Source organism: Strongylocentrotus purpuratus, unplaced genomic scaffold (assembly GCF_000002235.5).
Source record: "Strongylocentrotus purpuratus isolate Spur 01 unplaced genomic scaffold, Spur_5.0 spur5_scaffold_12, whole genome shotgun sequence".
NCBI lineage: Eukaryota > Metazoa > Echinodermata > Echinoidea > Camarodonta > Strongylocentrotidae > Strongylocentrotus > Strongylocentrotus purpuratus.
Genome location: NW_022145597.1, coordinates 31,662,250 through 31,680,554, shown reverse-complemented (window position 1 = coordinate 31,680,554; position 18,305 = coordinate 31,662,250). Strand labels below are relative to the sequence as shown.

Below are 18,305 nucleotides of genomic sequence, written 5' to 3'. Positions count from 1 at the left end.
TTTTCAGTCTTCCGTTATGAGAATGTGAATGTAACCCCATCAGTATTGGATTTAATTCTCTTTATGAGATGCAATTTTTTGCACTGCGACCTCACAAATCTTAACATTTTTCCTCGCTCTCATATGAATATTAAGACCATCATTCCCAACTGCAAAGTATGATGCTTGGACAATATCTTATATGATGTACAAAGGAAATAAATATTGAGAGCATCACTGTTAATGTAACCACAATATATATGGGTACATTCCAATGTCTAACAATTTGTATATTTTCGATTTGAGATTTCTCTTTGTAGGTGCCCTTTTTTCCAGAAAGTGCCCTTTTTTGTTGGTCCCGTCCCCAAATTTGGAAGTCGCTCCGACGCCCCTGCTCTGAGCATCATTAATTTCCGATCAGCAATTGAATTCCCCCCCGTCGGTCGAAGGTTTTATATCATCGGGAGGTCAGGTAGAGGTGTTGTGGTCGAGTGGATACGTCGCCGGACTGTCGATCACAAGGTCCGCGGTTCGAGTCCCGCCGCCGCACTAATGTCCTTTGGCAAGACATTGATCTACATTTGCCACACTCCACCCAGGTGAAGTAAATGGGTACCTGGTAGGAATTTATTCCTTGAAATGCTAGAGCGCCGAATGGCAGCCGTGCTAAAGCCAGGGTAATAATCGGGAGCGCCAGGAAGGGTCAAATATGACTGACATGAGCGCTATACAAGAACCCACTATTATTATTATTATGTGACGCCTTCGTGACCTAGTCGGAACGCATCGTACTCTCAATACGACGTCGTGTAGCCATCGTGTGGCCTTCGTGTGGCCTGCAGGTACACTTCTTATTACAAATTCACATCTTCGTGTTGCCTTCGCGTGTGGTTCGGGTGCCATCGGGTGCCATCGTGTGACCTTCTGTAGGCATCGTACTTGCTTCGGCTGTTAGTTGGCTGTTGACCAACTTCGGGGCTAACTTCGTGCGAAGTTCAATTTTCCTGCATCGTGTGTCCATCCTATGTCAACTTCGGGACAGTGTGACGCGAGCATTAAGAAAAGTACCGTGTCACTCGGCGCATCGCGTCTGTATAAATATGTATGTGGTGCGAACCGTTTGCAAGCTTGAAAAAAAGGCGAAACAACAATAGAAAGTCAGACGTTCCAGGCCAGATTCCCGCCCCCCCCCACAACTTAGTGTTATTTAGGGTACGCATATGCGTGTTCCAAGCGACCTCCCCCCCCCCCCCCCCCCCCCCCCCCCCCCCCCTCAGCAAAAGTCCGGTGTGTAAAGTCAATACGGGTCGACCTTTTTCTTTTGTTATACGAGCCTTTTTCAGCACCCTCCCTTTCCAGCAAAAGTCCGGTGTGTAAAGTCAATACGGGTCGACCTTTTTCTTTTGTTACGAAAAGGACATTTTGGTAACACGCTTGGGGTCCGTCCGTTCTCGGAGTGGGGGGCCGGGGCCAGATTACTGTGCTGGGAACCAAACACTTCATGCCACCTCATGCGATATACCTGAGCTATTTTGCTGGTGTTGCCGCTGTTAGGATCCGATAAGGTAAGTTTGTCATCATCCTTTTATTAAGTGATATGGGTTATTCATACCCATAATAATCATAATAACGCTATGCTTTTGGAGTTCATCTTAGAATTGTATTTCATTCATTTAATTAGAAGATACTCGATCAATACATGTTGAGTGTGTCTGTGCGTTTGCATATATTATGAATATGGATATATGCAGGATTTATGCATATGTATCTACGTATTATATTATGGGTTTTGCGTGTAAGCAATGATATTTGGCCAAAGAGGCTGAAAATGTAAGTTTATCATCATCCTGTCGCTGACTGAGTAAGTTGTCAGCCTGCCGAGAGACTGTATTCCGTATTAAGAGCTATATAAACCCAAAATATTACCACACGAATATAGTATTTTTAAAAGCTGATGACGCCAAAAAAAAAATTAAAGAGAAAAATTTCATGGTAAAAAATCCAACGATAACAGTCCAACAGTTCTTTTATGATGCTCACATAATTCACGACCTTCAAGTGATTATCTATCACCTGGGCAATAATAATGCAACACAATATGTTCAGGGCACACCTAGGCACTAGCGGCACACGGCCATTACGCTTTGGATGTACAATGTATATTCTAGAACTTCCTAAACATGACAGTCATATTCGATTTGTCTTTGAATATACGGCTACGCAAAATTTTCATTCCGTATGTCATCAACTAAATCAATATTGATAGACCTATATTATGGTTCTATCCAATAAATGTTTATAATTTATTTACAAAAACGTATTTAATGATGCAAATGCGTGCTCATTTAACAACAAGGCACACCATCGACTTACATTATTTTTGGCAACTCCAAAGGCCAAAGTATTGTATCATCATTATCGCGTGTTGTGTATTTCTTCCATTTCTTCACATGTAAATTGACATCAAATGTGTCATTTCACGTCATATTAAGTCGCATCAAATTAAGCTCTTACAATCATGTGACTTTTATTAACTAGAGCAACTGAGCAACTGAGCGGACGTGTCTTGACGGAGCTCTGTCTTTTGATTTTATATTTGCCAGTTATATGCACTATTGAGGATTCATTTTTGATTTTGTACTGTGCTGTTACATTTGGAATACCTGTATCTTCGAATATTTCTGACGATCATTTTCCTGGATTGCAAAGTGGTTGTTTTTTTTTGCTCTAATTTGATCTTGCATTCATCGTGTGATTCACCGTTATCATTACTGGATTAGATCGAAATATTGTTGTTTATTTGCGGATTAAACACCACAACTTTAATACAGCACAGATTGAATCTAAGAGTTCTTCAGCAAATGGACGCAGATCAAGGTACGATTGATTCACATGTGCATTATTATTCTTATCTTGCCTACATTTTGAATTGATATCGTACATTTCCAAGATGGCGGCGACCAGTGCAATTTTGGCGCCAACTGATTCTGTAAGGACTGATGATGATTTAGTGGAAAAGATTACCTCCAACAATGTCTTTCTAAAAGTTTTAAATGACATCGTCAAAAGCTCTTGTCAAAAGGAATTTGTATCCCTTCTAGACACAATTGAAAAGCTAGAAGGTCGTTTGCTTGAGCTTCAGTCATCCATTGTTGATAAAGACTTAAAGATCAATCCCCTCACTCTGAAAGCTGAACAAAAATCATCACAGATCAGTGCCCTGATGCGGACTCGAGCTTTCGTGGGTTATCCTGTTCAAGCTGACTTATTTTTGATCTGTTATTATTGTATATTGTTGTATGTTGGAAGCTTGTCGAATAAAAATCAATCAATCGACCTGCAACGATCAAGAACAATACTCGCGAAGGAATTGTGTTCGCTTTTTCGGCGTTCCTGAGAATAAGAACGAAGATACTACGGCTATTGTGAGCAAGATCGCAGAGGAAAAGCTTGGAATTCAGCTTCATCCTATAGCGCAATTGACAAATCTCACCGAGTAGGAGCCCCAATCAAAGACCAAGCATCGGTCCGTGACCAAGAAACCTTGTTCCACGACACCGGGAACGCGAAACCCAGTAGTCATGACAACGACAAGAAAATGCGCAAAAAGCGATCCCGTCCAATAATTGTAAAGTTTGTGTCGTACCAAGCTAGGAAATCGGTGTTACTACAACGACGCAAGATGAAAGACACTGGTATATCGATCCATGAAGATCTCACCAAACATAACCAGCGTTTGCTTTATGAAACGAGGAATCATAGCAAAGTTCTCAAAACATGGACATCGGATGGACATGTCGTTGCACTCCTTCCTGCCACCGGTGGGAAGACAGTGACTAAGGGAATCAGAGACTTTGAGGACTTAAGAACACTTTAATATTTTTTCTTCTTTTTCAATCAATTTTATGAATAAATTTGTACCGACTCTTTTTTTATGGTTAAATATCCATGCAGTAAATTTAATAAAGCAGTAAGGAAAAACCAAAAGGCCCTTTTATGTACTTCGTGTACAAAATGGGCACATATATAGTATGTGAAGGAATTCCTAAATGCAAATACGATGATACGAATGAATCTTTTGAAAATTGGCAATGTACTGTATGTACTCTGAAACATTTTCCCTTTTGGGAACAAGAAGATATCTTTCCCGTAGAAACTTATCTTGGATATTCTCATCTTGCGAATATTATACATGATTCTACTTCGAATGAAGATAATAGATACAATATACTTTGTGATTTTCCAAAGGAAAAGTGCATTAAATTAGCACACCTTAACATCAGAAGTTTAATAAATGAAGTTACAGATGTAAAACAATTTCTAATGTCAAACCCCTTCGACATTTTAGGACTATCCGAAACATGGTTGAATGAGGATTTTTCAAATCATATGATTTCTATCGATGGTTACAAAATTGAAAGAAATGACAGGGATGCCACTGGCGGTGGTGGTGTAGGATGTTACATTAACGAGAAATGTAATTACTTAAGAAGAACAGATCTTGAAACAAAGGAGCTTGAGCTCATGTGGCTAGAAATCAAAAGAACAAGTAGTAGTTTGATTTGTGTTGGTATTTTATACAGGAAACCTTCCTGCCCAGATACATTTTATACCGTCCTTGAAGGGAAATATTGAGAAAGTAATATCATTGTCAAGTAATACTGTTTTGCTGGGGGATTTCAACTGTAATATGAGAAATGATAATACATTGTCTAAAAATGTTAAGGATATTTGTCGTATTTGTCAGCTAAATCAGTTAATCAATGAGCCTACACGAGTTACACCTCATAGTAGTACACTCATTGATTTAATACTTACCTCGAATTCTATTGCTAACTTGAGGTCCGGTGTAATGCCCATTGGTTTTAGTGACCACTGTTTAATATTTTTAGTCGTAAAAGGCAAAAATCCAATGCTTCATTCGAAAATATGTAAATTTAGATCTTTTAGGAACTTTAACGAAAATGAATTTCAAGAGGACTTGAGAAATCAAAATTGGGCTGAGTTTAATGAAGAAAATGTTGAAGTTGATAAAATGTGGTCTAATATCAAATCTGTGTTCACAATATTAAGTGATAAACATGCACCTTTTATTCCTGTCAGAAGAAAACGTAATGGAGTGCCTTGGATTACAGATGAATATATTACTTTGGCACGTGACCGTGATTACTATAAGAAAAGGTATAAAAAGGCAAAGTGTGACTGTTGCTGGAAAAAGTTCAAGTTTTATAGAAACAAAGCAAATGACCTAAACAAAAATCTTCAAAGAGCGTATTACAAAAATGAGTTCTCAGAATGCGGAAATGATTTGAGCAAAAATTGGAAGGTTTTGAAAAAACTCTTGCCTTCAAGGCAAAAGGAGGTAAGCAACACAATCTTAATTGATGATGAAATAATAACTGACAAAGTAAATTCAATCAACCAAATCAATTCAAATATTTAAGCGCGGATGCCAATTGGCAAAGCATTAATTATAGTCGAATCTTCTTTCTTAATTCCCTCTACCGGTATAATTTTTTTTCTTATGTTATATATGTTTGTACTCTATATTATGTCAAATAATTATGTCAATGTTTAGTTTTGATGAATGTTATATTTTGTATATATTCCTTGTATTTTTGTATATCGCATACTTGTTATGTCGTTCTAGAGGGCGTACTTGGAAAGCAGTTTTGTTAAACTGAATGTACCTACCCTCTATTTTAAATAAAACTTGAATAAATAAATAAATAAATAAAAATACATATACTACTAAAAATGTTGAAGAGCATAAATTAGTCGGTAACCTAGCTGTGAATAAAATAACTTGGACAATAACTCAGACATGCAGAAACTCACAAACAAACAAAGGCAGAGATAAAAAGAAAATAATGATGTTACTTGCAGGAGGTCGAAACCGGAACGTATTTGCAATTACAAATTCAAATTGTATTTTTAAGTTATTTTTTGCACGGACTGGTGTCCAAAAAGCTACACACCCCTTTTAGAGGCCTGAGTAACAATTATTATTATTAATATTATTATTACTATTATTATTGTTTTAATTTTTAGTAGTAGTATTCAGGGGCGGCGATTTCTTTTCATGACCGGGGGGGGGGGGGGGACGAAATGCGAGTGACGAGGGAGTACTGGCGTGATGAGCAAAAACGTTTGGTACTGGCGTGATGAGCAAAAACGTTTGGGAGGGGGGGGGCAGAACAAAATCTGCATCACCACCACTCTTAAATTTTTCTTAGTGGGGGGGGGGGGCGGGGGCGGGTAGAACAAAGCAAAGGAAAGTGGTGCGTAAGTTGGCGTGGGTCCAGGGGCAGAGCCCCGGGGGTGTCAAGGGGCGGAGCCTCATGAAGCTCGGGGGTTTTAGGCATTAAAGTAGATATTCATTGATTTTAAATCTAGATTCATTTTCATTATTGCAAAGTTGAAACTTTAATTCGACAAGGTTATCACAATACAATGCTTGGAAACATTCGAAGTAATGATTATTATAAATTACAAAACGCTTAAATACAGCCCCGGCATAGCACCTGAATAGCTCTCCGAACGCTGCTGAGATGTGTGAGATCACAGCAGGGACATGATTTGCACAAGCAGACGATGTCCCATGACATCTCACACATTTTTAGTGCCTGTGTTTTCATCTTCTCTTGAGTTCTTTCTCTTACTTCACTACCGTCAGGCTAAATGTATAATCTATTGCCTCACTCTAAACCCCGCGCAAGGTTTTATTTTGATGACAAATGCAGCGATACAAAAATAAAGGAATCTGTCGCTTGTAAACAAAATAAGACGCCATTGTATATTCAGCTGCACACACCGGGGTATGTTCGGCGTTTCAAGAGGGAACACATGCCGTCCTTAATATCAATCCGGGGGCTTTTCAATTTGAAAGTCTGGTTTATTTGATTGTTAATTAACCCCTATCCTGAGTATTTACAAGCAAAAGATTTTAGTTATCAGAATCGGGTCATGTCCCCTTTTGATCGGTTTGACATGCCATTACATTTATATACACTAAACTCATTATAATTTGAGAAATAATTTGCAATTATGTTCATTCTTTATGGGATGTCGTCTGCTTGGGCAGTATTGGTCCCTGTTATGACGTCATTAAAACATCGTTATTTTTCTGGCGAATCTCTCGTATATCCCAGCTGCTATGGAGGTGGTTGTATTTTTATTTTTATAAATCACCCGATATGTAGCTGACCTCAAACTTGTACGATGGCCATCTGTTAGCTTACCAGTTTCTAGTGATACATTAGTTGACATATTTGTGATTTTCTTTGAATTTCACCTTTAAATTATGATCAGATGAGCATCTAGGGGCCGGCTTGGGGCCCTTCGTGTATTGGTAGTATTGATGTAGGGTTTGTTGTTGTTATTATTACCATTCAGGGGCGGAAATTCGTATCGAGGAGTTGGGGGGGGGGGGGGTGATCGGCGATAGCCATCACATACTAGCACGAGCACACGCCCATACTAATTTATGCACGCACAAACACACAACACACACACGCACACACACGCACACGCACACGCACACGAACAAACAACAAACACACACATGTACATAAATTTATACACGCATACATATATGCCCGCACATGCCAAATTTGACAACCATAAAGTAAAAGAATTTTTCGAAATATTTCGAAATACTGACAGCTGCAAACTGTAGTGTTTTATTATAATGAACTCCGAAATAAGACGACACACTTTCAATTAGTAACATAAAGATTGAGTATTTCGTCAGGAAAATGCGAACTCTTTATTTTGACGTTTCCTTAAATTATTAGGAAAAGAAGACCATTTATTGTACCGTTCTCGGCTGTTAACCCTTTTCTGAATGAATTTCACCCTCCCCCCCCCTCCCGCGCGAAGCGCGAAAACTTTGGCGTTTCATTAAATTAAATTATTAAAAGCAGACGATTTGCTGTACCATTCTCGACTGTTAATCCTTGTCTAAATTCATTTAAACCCCCCCCCCCCCCCGGCCCCTTCCCGCGCGGAAGTTTCGGCATTTCATTAATTTATTAGAGAAAGTAAACAATTCGTTGAATCGTGCTCGACTCTTAATTCTTGTATGAATTCAGTTTCTCCCTCTCTCTCGCGCGAAGCGCGGAAGCTTTGACATTTCATTAAATTATTAGAGAAAGTAGACGATTTGTCAAACCGTGCTCGACTCTTAATCTTTGTCTGAATTCGGTTTACCCCTCCAGCGCAAAGTGTGGAAGTTTTGACGTTTCATTGAATTATTAGAGAAAGCAGACGATTCGTTGTACCGTTTTCGACTCTTAATAAGCCCTATTTATTTGAATTCAGTTTCCCCCTCGGTACACAATAGGCGTTCACCTTGCATTTTACTAAGACGGTTTCTTTCTTGTTTTTTCCCCCAGTGATCACTCGCAATCATGAAGATCTGTTCCATCGTAATAGCTCTGCTCCTTGTCATCACTGGGGAGGCAATCGCCAATCAAGGTATATCTTTCTATCATCAACCAAAGCAATCGCGTAGCATTCAGGGGCGGATCTGGGGGGGGGGGGTGTTTCGACGGTTTAAGCACCTCCCCCCCCCCCCCTTGGGCGGCCAAGTGGGGGGAAAGGGGGCAAAAGAAGGAGCACAAAAAAGGGGTAAAACAGTAAAACGGCGCGATTTTTGGAAAATCCTGGATCCGCCACTGGGTCAAACACCCCCCTTGGCAAAAACCAAGATCCGCCCCTGGCATTGGGTCAGCTTTTAAGGAGGAGGGGCGCTGGATCGAAGCATGGGGGCACTAAAATATTACATGTATGAAATGCATATAAAGATTGATTGTTGTTGTTCTTGTTTTTCTGGTTATTGTTGTTCGGTTCTTCATTTTTTTTTATTAGATCGGGGAAGCAAGTGCCTCAGTGTCTCCCGCAGCTATCATACTAAATCCTTTCATCCGATTCTTAATTGTATGATCTTTTACGACATGTCATAAAATTTAATTCAAATTGACCAAGAAGAATATTATACCGAGCATGATTATCATAGCATTTTTAATATGTGTTTATTTTGCATAATGTTTGGCAATGCCACGTAGGAAGTCTAAGCTAGTCTGCCCAAATCTTTAACATATTTCACTTAACCTATGTGAATCGCAGTGGTCTATTTTGTGCAAATTTTCTCTTTGTGACAGAACAAATGCAGTCATTAAAAGAATGTTATGACTGCTATGTTATTTATAATGTAATAAATATAGATTATTTGGGAGCACTAAACCAAAAAATACCAATGCCATTACAAAATTTAAACATTTATAGACTCGTTAAGATACGTTATTCACATTTTATTAATGAGGAACCAGTATGTTAGAAGGGATCTTTTGAAAGTAGCAAGACAGATTCTTTAAAAGAAAGTGGGATGATTTTGTGCCACGTTTTTCTTCATTTTTGCCTTTTCTTCAATTTGTTTTGTATTTGTAATAATTACTAGTAAACACACATATTCCAAAATATTAATTGTACACCCTCTGACCTGAACGACTTATTTTGCTTTTCACTGAACAGACTTTCAAGGTAATCTGTACGATTTCTTGTTTTCGAACTACACAAAGAGTTTTCTACCCCATCATGATCAGCCACACTACGTTAATGTATCATTGGATCTCCAGCTCTTACAAAAACTGGTCAGTTCTAATGATGGTATTTGATTGGTTGAATGATTGATTGATTATTGACTGATTGCTTGAATGAATGGTTGATTGCCTGATTAATTGTTTGATTAATAATTAATAATAATAATAATAATAATAATGATAGGCATTTCTATAGCGCCTGATATCTAGAAATTCTATTTCGAGGCGCATTTATTAGTACCCCGGCTTTTAGCCGAGCTGCCATTACAGCGCTTCAGGATTTCAAGGTATTAATTCCTGCCAGTTACCCTTTAACATCACCTGGGTTGAGTGTGGCAAATGTAGATCAGTGCCTTGCCAAAAGACATTTCTGCTGCGGCGGGACTCGAACCGCGGACGTTGTGATCGACAGTCCGGCGACATATCCACTCGACCACAATACCTCTAATGATTGGCTTAGTGATGAGTTGATTGATTAATAGATATTGATTGATTAATCGACTTATATCACTGATAATTGAATGGTTGGTGGATTGATTGATTGACTGATTTTATTTTTAAAGTATAAATGTTCATTTACATCATAAAATATACAAGATAGAGCATACAACAATTATATAAACCTACTTTGACGGAATGACCAATACTAAACGGCTGCTTTAATTTTTAAAAAAAAGAAGGAATTCTTCAATATCTCCTAGAAAAAAACAGAAAGAGGTAGCTCATTCACTAGCATAGACTTCCTTCAATATTCAATATGCTTTGTTTACACATTCACTCGTATATACCTATAATTTGATTTCTTTGTATTCATATGATTGCATCCTTCGACACTATGTGCCGCCTTTGATTGTTTTCGAATTTCATATCTTTCAGAATTTATTTCAAGGGACTATGCACATGAACGTTTGGCGAGCATTGGTAAGTTATCATTAACTTAGGCAAAGGGTACTGACAAGTTAGTGTAGACAAAGTAATGATCTTTTGAAGTTGAGATTACTCAAACACAAATTGGTAACACCATGACGAATCTTGCGAGATCTTCTCCAACTTTCTCTGTACAGATTAATTTTTTAACTTTTATTTTCTTAGTTATTGATGATGGAATAGGCCTAGATTTGTTTCAAACAGGGGTTTTTAAAAACATATTTGCCACAATAATAGTAAGGGTGTATCTATGATTGGAACCTTTCTTTAATAGGGCAAAAAATGACATCTCTGATTTTGTCTAGATATACAGGCAGAGTTGCCAATTTGTGTTTGATTGATTTCTTATTGTTAATCTGAATTTGCTCAAAGTGCCTCAAACTTTCCCATTTTCTGCTTCATTAAAACCAACTTAACACCAGGGTGGACTCCCCCTTTAATGGAATATCATCTATTCTATAACCAGGTGTATAAAGATGAACGTTTGACTTGGGACCCAACAGCATTTGGTAATATTCGAAGATTCAACGTCTACTCCTCGGTAGTCTGGGTTCCTGACATCAGTATCTGGAACAGGTAGGTAGACAAACAGGTCCTAGGTTCGAATCCCCTCGACATTATGAATCCCACCAATGATACTCTGTATACGAGGCCGTCATCGTAATTAAAGCTAATCTTGAGCTCTTGTATGGGAACCGTATATGTCGAGAGGACATGGCTATAATGCTTTCTGGATTGTTTATACTTTATCCTGCAGTAGATTGATTGTTTGAACCAATAAAATAAAAACAACCTCACAAAAACTTTTCTGGAAATCATCTTCAATAAAAACCACAACTCTCATTTGCACATAGTGACTTGGTACAGTATTCTGAAATTGTTTTATCTCTAATAACGCGCTATTATGTCTGGAATATACAACAAAAGATAAGACAGAATACCACCCCATGTCTTCACTAGTCCAGTGAATAAGCACTGCCAGGTACTATGTCCCATGTGCAGGCCAAAAAAAAATGAAAATGCTAAATTCCAACGGCACTTGAAAGATGATACTAATTTTGAACTTCCCTCTAAACGAAAGAGTTTGAAATGGCTTTTAGTGGGAAAATAACGCCATTGGTTGTCGAATCGACTTAAGTCATTGCAATCACCTAAGTAATAGTCTGATTTCAGACCCTTTTACCGAATGGTCGTACGTTTTGTGCTGCACAAAGATTCAGTCAGTTTAACTTTGGTATTTTCAAGTAGTGGGTTATGGCAAGCCCGTATATAAGCTTTTTTTAAGGGGGTTGTAATTAGGAGTGCCAACTTTTTTTCGTGAGAAAATATTTAGCGGCGAATTAGCCTATGTAGCCGGCAAATAAGCACGGGGGGGGGGGGGGGGGGGGGGGGGGGTAGTGAGCACTATTTTTTTTTAATCAACAGCCCCCCCCCCCCCCACTACCCCACCCGAAACCCCGAACCCCTAGTTTGTGCGGGGTGTGTTGTTGTAGACAAATGCTCATGTACCTGTTACAGCTCATTTTATGTATGTTATTAAAAAAAAAGCCAGTCAGTCACTCAAGAGTGTCTGACAGTGAAGTCTAGAAAGTACTAGGGCTTTCCGTACATAATTTAAACACTATGACACTGCAAGTGTTTAAATTTCACAGATAGGACATACATGACATATTCATAATTCATACAAAGTTCTACAGAATTTGATGTTGGCTACAAAAGGGACATAGTATCTTTAAGTACAGGGTATATCCACCATCAGCAGCAAAGACCTCTCCACACCTTCTGCCCGCTTCTGCACATAGGCCTACTCTTGATTAAATTTAGTTTGCGATCCTGACCCCCCCCCCCACACACACACACACACACACCCACACACACATCATACGTTTTACAAATAACTATCTGTGTTTATCCTCTAGTGCTTCCAATGAGCCCAGCATTGATTATTCCGAGGCCATCATCTACCCGGACGGCACCATCGCTCTGGTCGTACCGATGTTCGTCGACGCTTCGTGCGGACTCGATCTCAGTGACTTCCCCTACGATACTCACGTAAGACGGCAAGATTCCGATAACAACATATGTTATATAATAATTATTGTATAGTTTCACATAGATGTTCGAAGGGATCTTTATCATTTTCATTTTTTTAAAAGAAATTGAAATATTATTATGAAGTTTTACAAAAAACCTATGCGCAACAAGATCGGTTTATTTCATTTCTTGATAGATGGAGAATCTTGTTCTTTGTCGTAACTTTCTTTGTCAAAATTGTATATATCCATTATTTTGTAAATGTACACTGCGTTAAAAATTGAAGAAAGATTTTATTTGAAGACAAAAATTATAAAGGATTCCAACGACGCCATGAACCCAGGCAGTCACACCGCCAAATGGATTCCAGACAGACTCCAAACAGACCGATAATTCTTGGCCATTTTGGGATTTTAAAAAAAATGTTTATGTTCTATGTGCTGTTGGTATGGTGTCTGCGTATATAGCCCAAAGCTGACACGAATACCACGGACAACTACACTACACATAATTCCACCAAATAATTACTCCATAGGCAGTAGTTGTACCTGGGAAAATTTGATTTTGAGTATAGGCCTATTTATCCGGGCTTGTGGGTTTCTAAATTGTTCAAAATATTATTTTATTCTATAAAGGTACTTATCTGCGGGTTAGTTAAAGGGAGTTCTGTTTTCAGACCGGAAATGCCTTCAAAGTGCATGGTTGTTGCTCTTATTCTTATTTATGACATTTATAGTGCCGTTTTAGAACCTAAAATTGCTATGAAGGTAATTTTAGACCCCAAAATGTGTGAAATTTAGTCAATACGATATCATACCAATTCAGCTCCACTTTAAAAAAAAAACACGATGACCGTTAAATAATTATTTAATTAAAAATAACAATACATGAGCCGGCTAATTGTGGGTAATTATAAGCAACACGAAAATGCCAACAAAAAAGCCAACAGCGGCATTCGCTGAAATACGACGTAAAAGACGTTATTTCGTTTTTTTCAACGGTTTTTTCAAATTTTTCAAAATATCTCTATTTTGTGGTGGTACACAAGTATTAGAAATCGTTATATTTCAGCCGTCTCTGAACCGATTTTGATCAAACAAAGATGATTTTGTCATTTAAATATTATGTTCCTCCAAATTTGTCACTCAGTTTTTCATTATCTCACAAAAAAATTATTTTGTGTAGCGCCCTCTGCAACAGAACTCAACTATCCATTTAATTGATATCTTACCTATCAATAGAGGACACGACACATAGTCATCCTTTATCAGAATACGACACTTTAAAAACATTTCTTTACCTCAAAATTTATTATCTACATAGAACTGCAGCCTCACTTTCGGTTCTTGGACCAACGACAACTCGCGGATAGTTTTGGACACGACGTCAAATAGTGTGGGTCTGAGTCATTTCTCGGATAACCCGATGTGGCACATCGTAGAAACATCGGTGCAGAAGAACTCGGTCGTTTCCGACTGCTGCGAGGAGGTCTACGAAGATGTCACGTTCTACATCACGATCAGCCGCCGGGAGAGCCACGGTCGCATCGGTCCCGCCGTTGTCAGCGTCTGGTTGATTCTCGCCGTCTTCCTCATGCAGCCGTCGAAGGGAGGAGAACGTATCATCTTCGCAGGCCTGGTATTTGTGTCGCTCATCGTCCTCAATGCGGCTCTCAGCGCCGAGGTGCCGGCGTACTCTGTGACCAGGCTGGGGAGGTTCCTTCTGGCTGGGATGTTGATTAACAGCATCGTCGTCGTCATCAACGCCATCATCTACCGGTTCTACCCCGCAGAGCAGCAAGGGACGACGAAGGTTAGTAATTCCGTTGTGCCTCCCTTAAACGAAACGGGAGGTGGTGGAAATATCTTGTTATATCATGATCGTAATTGTTTCCTAAAAATTAAGTCAAGGGCAGTTTTAAAACTCTTTAGTTTGTCCCATATAGAAATCAAGTTCGGATTACGTAACACGTGATTTTCGTGTTCGCACAATTCAGTAGGTGACATATAGACTATTAAAATTGCCTTAGGTCGAAAATCAGATTGTAGATGGTATCGTGTTTTATCACTATACATACTACTATTACTACTACAATGCACTACCACTACTATTACTAGTACTACAACTTCTTCTACTTCTACTAATAATGTATTTGTGTTGCTCCAATATATAGAATTAAACTCTGTAGGTGCACTACTGGTGGCACTGGCGTACTGGTGGGGGGGGGGGGCTTCGGGCGCTTGCCCCCATAAAATTAAACCATGAATTATTTTCAATTCCATACAAGTGATTTATAAATGTTCGTGATAACACATGATTTTCAACAAAATGCGCGTTTCTCCATTTCTGTTGCAAACTGACACATTCCCAAATAGCCAGGAATGCATTAAGTTTCTTTTATAGTCACTTGTCTAAAGGGCCATAGTGGTACGTAACACTACTAGAAAATTCCTTTCCAGATTGCACATTTTCAGGTCGAAAAATAAAAAAGACACCCCCTCCCACACCATCCCCCTGCTCGGTCGCTACGCTCCCTCGCAAAGATTGGCCCCCAAAAAGTTTTCGCTCATTAGTTCAAGAAGTAATTTTTAATAGGGGCCTACTAACAGAATACTTTATACTTGCCATCTACTGCTTGCCGCTGCCCAGCAAGCAGTAGATGGCAGGTTCAAGTCCCGCTGGTTCCAAGATTTTTTCTGACTTGTTTTTCAACACAGATCGTCAATCGATCTTATTTACTGGGTGTATAAGCCACAAATATGTTTGAATAATTGAAATTTCTCCCAGGAAGCATTGCATTTATAAAGTTATTGTCCTATGGCGGACTAATGAATATTAATGAGTCAGAATGAATCAGGAGAGCTTGGGTATTTGTTTCTAGTTCATCGTGGATGTGCCATGGACCAGTGATGGCCTGGTGGTAGAGTCGCTGCCCGGCAAGCAGTAGATGGCAGGTTCAAGTCCCGCTGGTTCCAAGATTTTTTCTGACTTGTTTTTCAACACAGATCGTCAATCGATCTTATTTACTGGGTGTATAAGCCACAAATATGTTTGAATAATAGAATACTTTATGTTGTTATTACCTGTTTCGTTGGCAGCACCAATTAGGCTCTTGCCTTTTAAAGGCTGTCTGGAAAATAAATCATGACTGTTGTGCTTATGATTGAATTTACAAACTCTGATCGTATTAAAAATTAGATCACAGCTTTTATCAACTTAGGCTAATAGTAAAATAAATGTCACCTTTTCCTTATTTCTTTCTCTCTCTCTGTCGCTTTCATTTTCCCTCTCTCTCTCTCTCTCTCTCTTTCTCTTTCACAGGCCCAGTCCAGCTTCAGTGCGCCCCGTGTCTTCTTCCTCCTCGACGTCGCAGTCGCTCTCATTCTCTTCGTTGTCCTCACCATCTTAACTGGCGCCCTATTTTCCTAACAACATCATCGTGAACCGGATAAAATCATTGCATTTTCATGAAGAAAAAAAGAGGTTTAAACAACTCCAGCTTTGGAATATTGGACTTGAGTGTGCATGATTATATAAGACAGGTATACTTCATAGGAGTTAGAGGCCTGCAAAATCATAAATACGGTGTGATCGTTGCGTGCAGTGTCATTTCATTATTAGGAAATTAAGTCGTTTTTCCCCCTTTTTTTCTTCAAGTTTTCATTTGGATCATTTCACGACTTCACAGTCTTCATTAATTCTTATGTCAGACCCTGTTTATTAAGGTATATTCTATTTTTTTTGAGTAAACCTATTTTCTATTTTTGAGTAAGCTTATATTACTTTAAATTGTTGAACCCCTATTTAAAGTGTACCTTTAAACTATGTTTCTATTAAGATCACCTCTCTGGTATATGCTGCTGGTGAAACAAAGAGATGGGAACAAAGATACCCCTATTCTATAGGCCTTGTTTATGTCTTAAACCCAGACCACTTCCTTTATTCGTAGAGTACATAAATCATGAATGACCAGTGGATACACTTACTGGTACCCCTTTGTCTTGGGGATAGGGAATAGTGGGGTTGTTTGCCTGGTTTGGAAGAAAGATTGGCTTTCTCGTTGAGAGCAAGTTTAGACTTCAAGGCAGATAGACGTGTGATGTAACTTCCCCCAGAAGTTACTATGTCGCAGCTTTTTAAGACCTGCCTTGATTTTGTTTCTTAACAGGTAAGCGAACACTCACCTTCCTAAAAGTATATTCATGTTTTATTCTAGTAAATTATAGAGAAATCATAAGATCCTCATGCAATTTGAATGAATTGTACGATACTGTTTAGTGTGATTCTCCTTGCGTTGGAAAACCCATTGTTATATTTTCATGTGTTTATCCATTAACTTTTGATACAAGATGGTTGTAATTAAGTATGAATTAAGATACTACTTTTCACAAGCCAGACCTATTTATAGATATTTCAGTCATTGTAAAATACTTTTGATTAGATAGTTTAGTGATAGTCCAATAACTACTTGTAAGACGATAAATACTCTTGTTGAATTACTGTGTTCCATATAAAGAAGAATTATTATTGATTAAGTAGGAGAGCAAGTTTAGACTTCAAGGCAGATAGACGTGTGATGTAACTTCCCCCAGAAGTTACTATGTCGCAGCTTTTTAAGACCTGCCTTGATTTTGTTTCTTAACAGTTCCACCATGGTTCCACCATGGTTCCAGTTCCATTTCCCTCGGGACAAGAGTTGGGACTGCTGTCGTTGTGCAGGCAACGCTCTCCGCCTGATCGATGTATTTAGTGCTTACTGACGAACGACTTGTGTTTTATCATTTGTACTTCATATGAACATCTATTCTTTTCTTCTATTCCCTAATATGTTTCTACTGTATAGTGTAGTTTACTTTGCTCTTTTGCTATCATTCTTGTAATAAACATTGTAAAGCTTTGCATGTAGCTGTTTTTGTAAGAATTGTTTGTTTGAAATTGGAAATGCCAGTTGTCACACTGGGAGTTTATTATCGGTGTACCTTTGACACTGAATATTAATAAATACCTCTTTGGAATTATCATTGGCACAAAATATATGTTTCAGACTTATGTATTTTAATGGATCTCCGTGTTTACTAATCTTAATTAATTGAACCGGCGCAGGCATAGGAAGCCTGTGTAACACTTATATACGACTTGACGAGCCATCTCAAATTTCTTCCACACAGTTTATTTCACGATGTAGTCACATGACCTGGGACCCGTTTCACAAAGCCTTCTTTCAATGACAAGTGACAAAAATCAGTGACAAATCTGCTGATAACCCATTAGGAGCAAAAATGTCACTAGCTTATAACAAAAACTGTCATTTCTCAGGGAGGAAAAGTTTTGTGATATGGGGCCCAGCCGCCCAAGGACTACATTTTATTGTTAAGTCAAATACTGGCTATTAATGCGGGGATAATAATCTTCAAAGGCCTTTGTAGGCGCAGAGAGACCTCACGGTGCGATAATAATTATGCAATGATACAATTGTGTTTCAACTCCTAGACAAGTTTTCCTGAATTCTACTGGATTAAATTAATTTTTGTTCTGTAAATAGCTCTATAGCTTTCAAAATGGACATTATCCTCGAGCACTTCAATTGTTTTGAGAAGCCTTGTTGATCAATGTTTTTTTTATTTTTTTTATGTAGGTTCATGTTTGTTAGATAACAGTTAAAAATTGGACGTGTACTAGGGGCCTTTGCACAATATTAATTTTGTAATGATGTATTTTAAAGAAATATTTGGATCTATAGGCCTACCTACTTTCTAACACAGT

The 18,305-nt window shown here is 38.5% G+C and overlaps 1 protein-coding gene across 5 annotated transcripts; it reads left to right on the top strand.

Moving 5' to 3' along the window:
- Positions 1-1,411: 1,411 nt before the first annotated feature.
- On the top strand, positions 1,412-17,574 carry LOC577764 (neuronal acetylcholine receptor subunit alpha-2). 5 transcript variants are annotated; one of them, XR_004063610.1, is made up of 9 exons: positions 1,413-1,544; positions 8,376-8,457; positions 9,514-9,632; positions 10,458-10,502; positions 10,975-11,084; positions 12,428-12,560; positions 13,866-14,354; positions 15,864-16,710; positions 17,188-17,574. XR_004063610.1 is itself a non-coding variant. In XM_030982427.1 (8 exons), the coding sequence occupies exons 2-8, from the start codon at positions 8,391-8,393 to the stop codon at positions 15,969-15,971; spliced, it is 1,071 nt and encodes a 356-aa protein (XP_030838287.1). In that variant the 5' UTR covers positions 1,413-1,544; positions 8,376-8,390; the 3' UTR covers positions 15,972-17,574. The 5 variants fall into 5 exon arrangements, 4 of the variants coding, with proteins under 4 accessions (XP_030838288.1, XP_030838287.1, XP_030838290.1 ...); XM_030982427.1 differs by having other exon boundaries at positions 15,864-17,574; XM_030982428.1 differs by lacking the exon at positions 9,514-9,632 and having other exon boundaries at positions 1,412-1,544; positions 10,931-11,084; positions 15,864-17,574.
- The last annotated feature ends 731 nt before the right edge of the window (positions 17,575-18,305 follow it).

Coding starts and splice junctions, on each gene's coding strand:
- LOC577764 (XM_030982427.1), top strand. CDS start 8,391: ATGAAGATCTGTTCCATCGTAATAGCTCTGCTCCTTGTCATCACTGGG. Junction 10,503..10,974: donor TGAACGTTTGGCGAGCATTG/GTAAGTTATCAT, acceptor TTCTATAACCAG/GTGTATAAAGATGAACGTTT. Junction 14,355..15,863: donor AGCAGCAAGGGACGACGAAG/GTTAGTAATTCC, acceptor TCTCTTTCACAG/GCCCAGTCCAGCTTCAGTGC.